General features: G+C 35.0%; 1 protein-coding gene across 10 annotated transcripts in view; it reads left to right on the top strand.

The window, feature by feature from the left end:
* The window catches only part of LOC121387474 (trafficking kinesin-binding protein 1-like), a 135668-nt gene that overhangs the window by 89396 nt on the left and 32508 nt on the right, over positions 1-13764 (top strand). For all 10 annotated transcript variants that reach the window (XM_041518601.1, XM_041518602.1, XM_041518598.1 and 7 more), the window contains one exon: positions 13589-13665. In XM_041518601.1, the coding sequence (XP_041374535.1) occupies positions 13589-13665 (77 nt within the window). The remainder of the gene's footprint in view (positions 1-13588; positions 13666-13764) is intronic.

The following is a 13764-nucleotide window of genomic DNA, read 5'->3' as shown; positions in this document are numbered from 1 at the left end:
AACACAGTTATTCTCTCTCTCTCTCTCTCTCTCTCTCTCTCTCTCTCTCTCTCTCGCTCTCTCTCTGTGTGTGTGTGTGTGTGTCTCTCCCTTCCCCCTTCCCCCCTCCCCCTCTCTCTCTCTCTCTTCTCTTCTCTTCTCTTCTCTTCTCTTCTCTTCTCTTCTCTTCTCTTCTCTTCTCTTCTCTTCTCTTCTCTTCTCTTCTCTCGCTCTCACTCTGTCTGTCTATCTCTCTCTCATTAGGAGATGAAATAGTGAACATAGTTGTGGGTTTTTTTAAATGGAAGTACTGAAATATGTTTTGAAACAGGTTTAGCTTTCTTTCCTTTCAGTAATTTATAAAGAAGTGTAAAACATGTCAGCTTTTACAACTATTATAGCATTAACTTTTGCATTAATTTTTGTTGTACTTATGTCTTATTTGTTAGTTTGGCAGATCCAATGGCATGGCTTTATATAAGGTCATATTAAAGTAAACTCTACATTTTCATCCCCTTACATAAAGCTGTCCCAAGGATAAAGACCGGCCCCCTTTTTTATTGGCCAGAAACAATTGTTTTTGCTTAATGTTCAGTTATTTCCAATGTCGTGAAAATATAAAATAATATATACAATTTTATCACTTAAGTGTCCTTATTTTGAAAAAGATTTGGATGCATACCTATATAGTCCGTCCCATTCTACAAAAATGTTGGGTTTTTAAAAAATAATTTAGTTCAGTTTGACGTAAGAAGAAAAGTAAAAGTGTTTTGGAAATAATAATTTAGAAAACAGTTGGCTAATAAATAAATAATTTGTAGTAAATTCCATTGTGTGAGAAAAGGTGTTTCCTGTGAGAACGACTAGGTTATTTATTTAGTTTTATTGGCCCATAATTGGGGTTGGTTTTTTTCCAATGGCCTGTAACAGGCAACAGAATCAGTTTGACCTAGCTAGTTGTATATGTACAATAACTGTTACACCATACAGTTTATCTTTCTTTAATATTCATCCTTTACACTTGACCGTGTGTGGCGATGTACATTTGTGTATGTGCATGGGTGGTATGACTTTCAGTTTTCATGGAACATGATATTGATGTGGCCCAATCTACTGAGGTTTTATTTATTTATATGTTAATATCTGTGTATCAAAGGTCATAGTAAGTGCTGTCCTGTCTTTGGGGAAGTGCATATAAAAGATCCCAGCTTACTGCATTAGGTAAAATGTAGCAGATAATTTCTACTGAAGACTGTGTTTTTAAAACTTTTAAAATAATCAAATGTTTGGCATCCAGTAGCCAATGATTAATCAATGTGCTCTAGAGGTGTAGTTAAACAAAACAGATTTTAACTTTGTTATGTGTATAAAGGATATTTTCTGCATATAATTCATAACTATATTCTTAGGTAATTACAGGTACATATATTCGTATCACAAGATGTTTGTTTTTTGTTTTTGTTTTGTTGGATTTGGTGGTGTAAATTGTGTTTGGGCTTTTTGTTGTTGTTTGGTGTTTTTTTGGGGGGTGCAGTTTGTGGGGGTTGTTGGTTTTGGTGGGGGGATTTTGGGGGTGTGTGATTACAAGATCTGTCGTCTAAAATTTGGGAAAATGGAGAAAACCATCTAAATTGCTTGTTTTATCTAATGTACATGGTTACGTACATGTACAGAGATGAGTTAATATCCTAGACGTGATTAAGTCTCTTTCTATGGTTGATATAAACCAATAGTTTGTATCTGTCTTACACAGATCGAACTGTATAGTCCAGCACTTACATTGGAACGGGGGGGGGGGGGGGGGGACGTAGTCCAGTGGTATAGCATTCGCTCGATGCACGGTCGGTGTGGTATCGATCCCCGTCAGTGGGCCCATTGGGCTATTTCTCGTTCCAGCCAGTGCACCATGATGGTGTATCAAAGGCTGTGGTATGTACTACCCTGTCTGTGGGATGGTGCATATTAAAGATCCCTTGCTGCTAATCGGAAAGAGTAGCCCATGAAGTGGCGACAGCGGGTTTCCTATCTCAATATCTCTGTGGTCCTTAACTATATGTCTGACGCCATATAACCGTAAATAAAATTGTTGAGTGCGTTGTTAAATAAAACATGTCTTTCTTTCTTTCACATTGGAACAAATTTTGGTTTAGCTAATTTTAAGATATTGGATCAAAAATACCTGTAGCCAAAATATTAGCCAAATGGAATTTTTATTAGCCATATTGAAAATGCTTTAGCCAAATTTGTTTTACGCAGTACTGTATAGAGTATTTATATATGAATATGAAAATAAATAGGAATAACAAAACCTCAATGGGCAGTTAATATATTACTTCGATTTTTCAGCGGGAGTGGGGTGCGGTGGGGATGGGGTTATGCATTATCTTCAGAATTTGAAGCCAGTACCCCATACCACACACACCCACTTCTAAGGCCTTTGGCATTAAATTAACAAACATACAGAAATATGGGGGTGGGTGGATGTTTATTGAGGGTAGTTGTTTTTTCTTTCTTCCTTTTTTCCCAAATAAAAATTTGAGAGGTTTTTTTTATATAGAGCTCATTATTTCTTTAATTAAATAGCAATCTTTATGTTAATTTGAATTGTTTTGCTTTTTTTTTTCTTTTTTTTAAGTGACCCATCAATTCCCCACCCCAATTTCATAATTTGTGCCATGTTGTTGCTGTTGATTTCAGCGTTGTGTTAATTAATGCTTGTTGTGATTTCTGCTTGCAAAATACCTCAGATAAAATTTACGGTCTTTTTAAAATCCAGCTAACTTATTAAATGTCACCTCACAGTCTTACAAATTTATAGCAAAAATTATCTAACAGATATGATTATTGTAAACTACTTTTATTCAGTGTACATTTAACTGCAATTTGTATAAATACTGCATGTTCATTTCCCGCGATAGTGATCTGCATGCGTGCTCTCGACCATGGGTACGAAATTAACAAAGACAAAGGAATAAACAAAAACTGCAGTTAGGTATTCATTGATGCGAACAACTATTGTTTTTCTACAAATTTACATCAAGATTTACTTTTGCATAATCGTATTGTTTTTATTGTCCGCAACGATGTCTCTTGATGCGCGGGTGTCGGCTGACTCTGAAGCATGACATATATTCGCACCGAGAGCTGGCCTCAGTTCAGCCAACTATGACAGTATGTGATTGGTGTTCGTCATGTCCATTTGGTTTAACGTGAAGCACACAAACCAGTCTAGTGAACATTTTGTTTTCGCTCGGTCTGACTGAACTCGGTCCTTGAGATAGCCTACATGTCTTTCAGCCCTGAACTGGCATGTGTATTAAAATTGACATGCTTTGTCGGGCTGTTTTTATTACTTTGGTTCAAAGATTTTACAAAGTAAAAATAACAAGTTAAGATCTTCCAGATATTGCTGTCATACATGATGAATGCATGCCGTTAAAATTAATAACCGTGATTATTAAAATAAGCAAACATTATAAGGCCTACGCTGAATTCTGCATGACACCATTTTTTTTTTTTACCAGTCGCGAGATCGCTATTACGTTAATTGAATATTTGGTATTATTATTATGTTTGAGGTGTTGAATAGATTATGTAACCATTTGTTCACATCAGAAGACAGAAAATGGCTAAGCCAAAATTTTAGCCACTTGCAAATTTTATTAGCCATTTTTTGTAAAAATTAGCCAATGGCTAATTTGGCTACCGACAGCGCGAGCCCAGATTGAGTATATATATATCCTTGAAAATTATTAAAATGTGATTAATTTAAGGACTGTTTTATTAGCCAAAAAGTAAATGCTGTGGCCATTTTGTATAAAAATTAGCACTTGGCTGGCAATGGACAGGGCGAGTCCTGACTAAATATGTATCCAGTCAAGTCAGAAGTTGTGTCTATGACAGACGAGCTTGAACAGTTCTCTGATCAAAGCATGTTGGAAATTACTCACATCTGTGGCGGTATTTAATTGAGGTTATATAACTGCAACATAAAATATTGACTTTCTCAAACTGACGACAAGTTTTGTAGAAACATTCTTCATAATGGGACCCCTGTCGGTGGCACCATTGGGCTATTTCTTGTTCCAGCCAGTGCTCCACAACTGGTGTAACAAAGGCTGTGGTATGTACTATCCTGTCTTTGGGATGGTGCATATAAAAGATCCCTTGCTGCTAATCGAAAAGAGTAGCCCATGAAGCGGCGACAGCAGGTTTCCTCTCTTAGTACCTGTGTGGTCCTTAACCATATGTCTGACGCCATATAACTGTAAATAAATGTATTGAATGTGTTGTTAAATAAAACATTTCCTTCATACTATGGAATTCACTACAACTACATGTAATACAAGTTAGTTATTTTGGAGTCGAGTGTTTTGAAAATTTCACACAAAAATAGTATTTCCAAAACACTTTTACTGCAGTTTTTTTTTACATCAAACCAAACTGAAATGATTTACAAAAAGTCATCTTTATAGGAGGCTGAAACCGACTACATGTATATAGGTTTAAATTTGTGCTTTATATACGTACTTGTATTTTGTGCTTTATATACGTGCTTGTATTTTGTGCTTTATATACGTGCTTGTATTTTGTGCTTTATATACGTACTTGTATTTTGTGCTTTATATACGTACTTGTATTTTGTGCTTTATATACGTGCTTGTATTTTGTGCTTTATATACGTACTTGTATTTTGTGCTTTATATACGTGCTTGTATTTTGTGCTTTATATACGTGCTTGTATTTTGTGCTTTATATACGTGCTTGTATTTTGTGCTTTATATACGTACTTGTATTTTGTGCTTTATATACGTACTTGTATTTTGTGCTTTATATACGTGCTTGTATTTTGTGCTTTATATACGTGCTTGTATTTTGTGCTTTATATACGTACTTGTATTTTGTGCTTTATATACGTGCTTGTATTTTGTGCTTTATATACGTACTTGTATTTTGTGCTTTATATACGTACTTGTATTTTGTGCTTTATATACGTACTTGTATTTTGTGCTTTATATACGTGCTTGTATTTTGTGCTTTATATACGTGCTTGTATTTTGTGCTTTATATACGTACTTGTATTTTGTGCTTTATATACGTGCTTGTATTTTGTGCTTTATATACGTACTTGTATTTTGTGCTTTATATACGTACTTGTATTTTGTGCTTTATATACGTACTTGTATTTTGTGCTTTATATACGTGCTTGTATTTTGTGCTTTATATACGTACTTGTATTTTGTGCTTTATATACGTGCTTGTATTTTGTGCTTTATATACGTGCTTGTATTTTGTGCTTTATATACGTGCTTGTATTTTGTGCTTTATATACGTACTTGTATTTTGTGCTTTATATACGTACTTGTATTTTGTGCTTTATATACGTACTTGTATTTTGTGCTTTATATACGTACTTGTATTTTGTGCTTTATATACATGCTTGTATTTTGTGCTTTATATACGTACTTGTATTTTGTGCTTTATATACGTACTTGTATTTTGTGCTTTATATACGTGCTTGTATTTTGTGCTTTATATACGTGCTTGTATTTTGTGCTTTATATACGTGCTTGTATTTTGTGCTTTATATACGTACTTGTATTTTGTGCTTTATATACGTACTTGTATTTTGTGCTTTATATACGTACTTGTATTTTGTGCTTTATATACGTGCTTGTATTTTGTGCTTTATATACGTGCTTGTATTTTGTGCTTTATATACGTACTTGTATTTTGTGCTTTATATTTTGTGTAACACAATGGACTTTTTATCTTTATTTGTATTTACTCATGTGCCCAGACATCTAACGGAGACATCTCATTCTGATGTAAGATTTAATTAGGACATGATATCAATTGACGCAAGTCATCATCGGGTTATCGGTACTAGCTATAGTGTGTGGTTTATCATGTTACTGTCAACATACGACAACAGCAAGTGGGTTTTCTCAGTTTTACATTCCTTTATCTGCTTGTAACATGTGATGTCAGTACACATATATTTATACACTTCATATGCCAGTTTATTGCCCCAGCAGTCACTCATAACAGGGAAAATATTTTCCATATTTTCTCAGTGAGAAATATTCTGCATTTGTCTAACGAACAATACTGTTGGACAATTTGACGCTTACAAACCAATGACGTTGTCGGTACTAAGTATGACGTCATCACGATTTGGCAAAGACACAAAATGACGTCATGTAGTTTAAAGAGTTTGCGTTTATGGCTCTCTGTTTTTGGTGTTAAATTTATAACAAAATGTCATTTTAATGCAGTTCATTATAGATTTTGTAGCAGAATAAAAAGAACTTTTGTTTTTGAAAATTATCTATGAACGTGATTAAATTATGTAAAGTGCGTAAAGTGGTTTACATCGTTTGTATACAGGATGGCCTTCGTACATGTTCGTCAAAAATAAAGGCTTTTAGAGAAAAAAATAGCTGAGGTAATAAATAGAATAACAAACTTGGTACTACAAGTTATTATCAATTTTATAGCATAAATTTAATAATAACTGGTAACTCGTTTATTATCCTCTACATATGTGATTGTATTTGTATTGCATCGACAGTTTGTACTTTCCTGTTTCATGTGGTTATATAGCACATTGTCTCACACTTCACTACTTTTATTATCAGAGTATCATTGCTTGTGGAAATCCTTGTCACCATGGTAACTGGTGAGTAAATCATGTATCACTGGTAATTATTATGTGGTGATTACACACTGAAATGTCAGTCAATCTACACCTAATTCACACTTGTTAAGTTGTTAATGCCAGTGATGTTCAGATGATCGATTTGGCTCCACCGAAGTGATGTGATGACATTTCCACATTTTCATACCTGAAACCTTAGTGGTGTAGGAAGGAAATGTTTTATTTAACGATGCACTCAACATTTTTTATTACGGTTATATGGCGTCACCCATATAGTTAAGAACCACACAGATACTGAGGGAAAAAACCTGCTGTCGCCACTTCATGGGCTACTCTTTTCGATTAGCAGCAAGGGATCTTTTATATGCACCATCCCATTGACAGGATAGCACATACCACGGCTTTTGATATACCAGTCTTGGTATACTGGCTGGATCGAGAAATAGTCCACTGACGGGGATTGATCCCAAACCGACTGCGCATCAAGCGAACACTTTACCACTGGGCTACATCTCGCCCCTTTAGTGGTAACGGGCATGTAAAAATACTCTGTCTCAGTTAACACTTCCACTTCTAGGTCTCTTTAAAATGCTCTTATTCTGCTGTCATTGTCTGCTTCAAGAGGGTCAGTGGTGAGGAAAGTTTTCCGGATTTATCTGGAATTTCAGATTTTTTATTCTCTGTACATTGTTTTCGGGGTTTTTGCTGTTATAGTCCAGAATTTTCCATATTCTCCTTCGACAACTTGTTTTATGGTTTCTGCTGATGCTTTGCATACATACTGAATGAGAGCGGCCATTTTAGACCATATTGTATGACGCCAACTCTGGGGCCACCAATATTAAAATTTGCAGATTTATTTTTATTTCCCACTTTCATCCCTGGTATACATGTATATAGTCAGAATTTTGTTTCCTTGAAAATCTTACAAATTATTGGTTATACGGTCAACCAATAGCCAATGATGAATAAATCAATGTGCTCTAGTGGTGGTGTTTAACAAAACAAACTTTAATTTTACAAACACACCTTCACAAATAACTATATACATGTGTACATGTAACTGTTTGTAATATTATTATTTTGATTCAGTTTAACCTGATATATGTTTACGTTTGTTTGATGCCCAATAGACATTGTAGTTTTGTGCTATATAACTATATACATGTGTACATGTAAGTGTTTGTAATATTATTATTTTGATTCAGTTTAACCTGATATATTTTTACCTTTGTTTGATGCCCAATAGACATTGTAGTTTTGTGCTATATAACTATATACATGTGTACATGTAAGTGTTTGTAATATTATTATTTTGATTCAGTTTAACCTGATATATTTTTACCTTTGTTTGATGCCCAATAGACATTGTAGTTTTGTGCTATATAACTATATACATGTGTACATGTAAGTGTTTGTAATATTATTATTTTGATTCAGTTTAACCTGATATATTTTTACCTTTGTTTGATGCCCAATAGACATTGTAGTTTTGTGCTGGGGCGTCATTAAACATTCAGGGGCGGCACATAGCGCTTGCTTGATGCATGGTCATATTGGGATCGATTCCCAGTCATTGGGCTATTTCTCGTTCCAGCCAATACACCACAACTGATATATCAACGGCCGTGGTACATGTATGTACTATCCTGTCTGTGGGATGGTGCATATAAAAGCTCCCTTGCTACTAATGAAAAAAGATAGTGGGTTTACTGTCTAAGACTATATGTCAAAATTGCTAAATGTTTAACATCCCACAAATCGATGTGCTCTAGTGGTGTCATTAAACAAAACAAACTTTCATGAAACATTCATTCAATTTAATCTGTTTTATTTTTATTACATACCATCAAATTATTTTCCAGCAGAAAGTATGCACTAATGATATTAACACCTTGTAATACTAATATCCAATACAATTTGTCGGTTGCCCGTTACTGGCTTATTTTGACAAGTATGGGTACACAATATACAGCCACTTTGTTAGTAAAAGATATGTCTATAATATCCTTGAACCACTTCTATATCTTGAGTGTTTATCTGAGATTAAAGAGAGATGTATCAAGTTTTATCTTGTGTTACACAGTGTTGAAGCAACCAGGTGAAAACTGTCACACGATGAGCAATAATTACTTATTATACACCAGCCATGGCAATCTGCCAATCTGGGAAGGAAATGTTTTATTTAATGACGCACTTAACACATTTTATTTACGGTTATATGGCGTCAGACATATGGTTAAGAACCACACAGATATTGAGAAAGGAAACCTGCTGTCACCACTTCATAGACTACTCTTTTCGATTAACAGCAAGGGATCTTTTATATGCACCATCCCACAGATAGGGTAGTACATACCACAGCCTTTGATATGCCATTCGTGGTGCACTGGCTGGAATGAGAAATAGCCCATTGGGACCACCGACAGGGATCAATCTTAGACCAATCGTGCATTGAGCAAGCACTTTACCACTGGGCTACGTCCTGTCCTAATGCTAATCTGGGATGTTGAGATGACACATCATTTAGGAAGGACAAATAACTACCAGTTTATATGTTAAAGTTTGTTTATGTTTAACAACACATTGATTTACTAATGGTAATGTGGGATCTTTAGATGACACATCATTTAGGAAGGACAAATAACTGCCAGTTTATATGGTAAAGTTTGTTTATGTTTAACAACACATTGATTTACTAATGCTAATCTGGGATGTTGAGATGACACATCATTTAGGAAGGACAAATAACTACCAGTTTATATGGTAAAGTTTGTTTATGTTTAACAACACATTGATTTACTAATGGTAATGTGGGATCTTTAGATGACACATCATTTAGGAAGGACAAATAACTACCAGTTTATATGGTAAAGTTTGTTTATGTTTAACACACAATTGATTTACAACACATTGATTTACTAATGGTAATCTGGGATCTTTAGATGACACATCATTTAGGAAGGACAAATAACTACCAGTTTATATGGTAAAGTTTGTTTATGTTTAACAACACATTGATTTACTAATGGTAATCTGGGATCTTTAGATGACACATCCTTTAGGAAGGACAAATAACTACCAGTTTATATGGTAAAGTTTGTTTATGTTTAACAACACATTGATTTACTAATCGGCTGTTGCGTGGATGTCAAACATTTGGTAATTCTGACATATAGTCTAAGAGAGGAAACCCACTACATTGTTTTCATTAGTAGCAAGGGATCTTTTATATGCACCATCCAACAGACAGGATAGCACATACAACACAGCCTTTGATATATCAGTGGTGGCGTACTGGCTGGAATGAGAAATAGCCCAATGGGCTCACTTACGGGAATCGATCCGAGACCGACCATGCATCAAGTGAGCACTTTACCGCTGGGCTAGGTTCACCCCAGTTTGTTAGTACCCTCCCAGTACAACCAGAGTGCAATATATGTGTAGGTTTTGTCTCCATCTGTCCCACATCCAAGGGGGAGTTTGGGGATTTCAACCCTGAGACCCGACTGTGCTTCTAAAAAAATTTGGGTTTTTTACTCGTTTTTAAAGTGCTTATCCATAAGAACAATACATGTATGTTGGGGTTTTTTTATTTGTTCTTATGTGTAAGTACATGTAGTTTGGACACCCCCCACAGCAATATATTATGGATCCATGCTTGTGTGGAATGGAAAGGTCAGCTGGTTCTCTTTCACTCCTTATGAAAACCATGTATCGTGGTTGAACTGTCGGCAAGAAATCATGTCTTACTGAAATAACCAGTTTGGTGTTGACGTTTGATAGATTATTGGCTTATGGGGATTAAAGGGACATTCCTGAGTTTGCTACAATTTAAAGATGTTATCGACTAACAGAGACTTTTTAACAATTGTAATTACATATCAAATATATTTTTTCTGCATACAATATTAGTGGCTGTTTATTAAACGTGTTTCTGATCATTCTAATATTTGTACTAGGTTAACGTTCATTTAATTTCCTAAACTGTATATTTTTTTCATACGTACAAAATTATTTGAAGACAAAATCGAGTTTGGGCTTTTTACAAATATTAAGACAACCGGAAACACATTGAATATACAGATACCAATATTCTAAACAAGAAAATATATTTAATATGTAAGTTTAATCGTAGAAATATTTTATTAGTCGGAAATATCTTACAATTAATGCAGCAAACTCAGGAATGTCCCTTTAAGAGTTGATCAGGGAACTGACGTAGATCAAGTCACTGGGATGCTATACCTGTAGTTAGCCGATATGAAACAGCCTTCCATTTCATATCATATTTAGGTCATGAGTAAAATATGAAATTTTGTCGCAAGCTTTAAGAAATACAAGTTGACAAATGAACATTATTTCTTGGGGGATGTAAACTTGATTTAAAATGGTATAACAAAATTTATAACCTATTTTTAACCAGTAATCATCTTTTTAATAGTAAAATTATAATTGATTGATACAAAGGACATAAGTAAAATATAATGACATTAATTCAAGTCCGGTGGCAAGTCCTGCTCAGTGGTATTGTGCTTGCTTGATGATCAATCTCCGTCGGTGGGCCGGCCCATTGGGCTATTTCTCATTCCAGCCAGTGCACCATGACTGGTATATCAAAGGCTGTAGTATGTGTTATCCTATCTGTGAGATGGTGCATATAAAAGATCCCTTGCTGTAAACGAAAAATTTTAGCGGGTTTCCTCTAAGGCTACATTTCAAAATTACCAAATGTTTGACATTCAAAAGGCAATAATTAATAAATCATCAATGTGCTCTAGTGGTGTCATTAAACAAAACAAACTTTAACATTTTAACTAAAGTCCAAACCATATTATTAACAACTACAATAAATTACACTCGATCCTGCCTTTAATTACCTTTAGATTTTCCCCATGTTTTGTCCAGCATTTATTTAGCTATTGTAGAGAAGACATTACAATACAGTGGCCTAATCTTCTTTCTGTTTTTTGTTTTTCTTCTTTTATATTTAACTGCTTCCTTGTTATTTAAGGCTAGGTACGGCCATGGTACAGAACTTCTATAATCTGTGTATCTACAAAGTAATGACAAAAAAAAAAAATCTTCTTTTTCTACAATTTGTAATATTGGGTAATTGTGTATACCATATGTAGGCCTAATGCAGGTGTGAACTATTTATATCCTTGTTGGCTAAAGTTGCTGTGACATTGTGTTTTTGTTTTCAACTTGTTTAAACTGGGTGTATGACAACCGTATAAGATAAGACTTGTGTTATATCAGAGATTAATAGAAAAATAAAATGGCCTCGATCTTTACAACAGATGGCTGAAATCCTCTCCATTTAAGGCGAGCTATCACTCTGGTTCCCTGTCACTCCCCTGACCTGTGCCACATGACTGGTACATCAAAGGCCATGGCATGTACTGTCCTGTCTATGGGAAAATGTATATAAGAAATCCCTTGCTGCTTTATCGTTTGGAGTACAGCTATCGAAATAAGCAGAAGTTTTCACTCTATTATGCACCAGACATATACATTGGTAAATAAATCTGCTTCTCTACCGTCATTTTTACTACAAGGACAATGTTTTTAATTGCTCAAAATGAAACTGCATTGAACATTTGTATTTGTCCACTTTCACTTGTAAGTGGTGCATTTTGCTTGTCCGAGCAGATTTTCACTTGTTTGGACAAATGGACAAGTGTTGTTGTTTTTAGAACGGTGTACATTGGCAGCATTTGTTTTCCTCTCTAATTGACAAAGTGATTTTTGTTTTGTTTGTTGTAAGGGGCAGAATGTAGCTCAGTGGTAGAGTGCCCGTCTGATGTGAGGTGTGTCACTGCATGGATCGCTTGCCCTATATGGAATCGCTTCCACATCACTGGTACATCAAAGGCTGTGATATGTGCTGTCATGTCTGGCAAAATGCATATAAAATATCCCAGCTAATGGGAAACAGTAACAGATTTCCTCTCTAAGACTACCGTAAAACATTGTGGTCTATTAATGTTGTTGAACAAACAAACTTTACTTCGATAGGAGTTTAGTCTGTATGGCGAAAGTAGGTCCCCCCCCCCCCCCCCCCGAAACTCGTTTTCTCTTTCTCTCTCTCTCTCTCTCTCTCTCTCTCTCTCACTCTCACTCTCACTCTCACTCTCACTCTCACTCTCTCACTCATATTGTCAATGATGTGTCAAAATAATCATGTTAGATAGCAAATGGCTGTAGTTTAAAAATGTGGTAAGGTGTTTTCAAATAGTTAATCCTTTCCCTTCCTCCTCTAGTTCACTTTATCATTATGTACTGGAGTTCGGTTCAGCTTATTCTAACTGGTAACGAACAGGTAAAAACGTTATCTGAGAGAGGCAGGTCATTTAATGTTGTCTGTCTTGTAATGTCCAGGGCTTTAGATCTCACTAATTTGGGCACAACAGGCTTTTTGCCATTTTTGAGAACTTCAAGGTCTTTTTAGTACATTAATGTTAATAACAGCTGGTAAAGAGCTGTACATATTCAGAATTGCAATTCGCCCCTGTTATTTTAATCTAATTACAGCTTAACATTCCAATGAAATGAAATGTTTTAAGTTTAGTGGGTTTGGGCTTATTTGGGGCATACTTATTTTGGACACACCCTTTACTACCTCAGCTTTGGTTCAATCTATCCCAAATAAAAATGCATGCTTGCAGCTAGGTTGTCACAAGGTACATGTAGTTACAAGCTTGTTACAAGTTAGTATAAGTAATGTAAGCTATTTGCAAGCTTACATTTAGCTCGCGTAAGCTACATGTAGTCAGTAATTTTGCAAGCTTTTCCTCATGCATGTTTTCATTTGTTCAAGTTTCTTGCTGTTTTAATCATATTACATCATCATACGTATGTATTAATATTAAAACAATTATTATGACTGCTATCCACGTGATCCAGATGACTGTTATCTAAATTTATGGGGTTTTTTTATTTCAGTTTTGTGTGGTGACCGCCTGACCCAGATGACCAAGACTTACAATGACATCGAAGCTGTCACTCACCTGCTCGAAGAGGTACAAACTTTATTTCTCACATTTCATTTGTATTTGTTTCATTTAAATTAAAATAAAATTTCATAGATACTTATGAAAAAAATTCCATTTCGATTTACT

This window comes from Gigantopelta aegis, chromosome 13, assembly GCF_016097555.1.
Source record: "Gigantopelta aegis isolate Gae_Host chromosome 13, Gae_host_genome, whole genome shotgun sequence".
Lineage (NCBI taxonomy): Eukaryota > Metazoa > Mollusca > Gastropoda > Neomphalida > Peltospiridae > Gigantopelta > Gigantopelta aegis.
The sequence above is the reverse complement of the archived record's forward strand: the minus strand, read 5'-3'. Positions and strand labels throughout refer to the sequence as shown.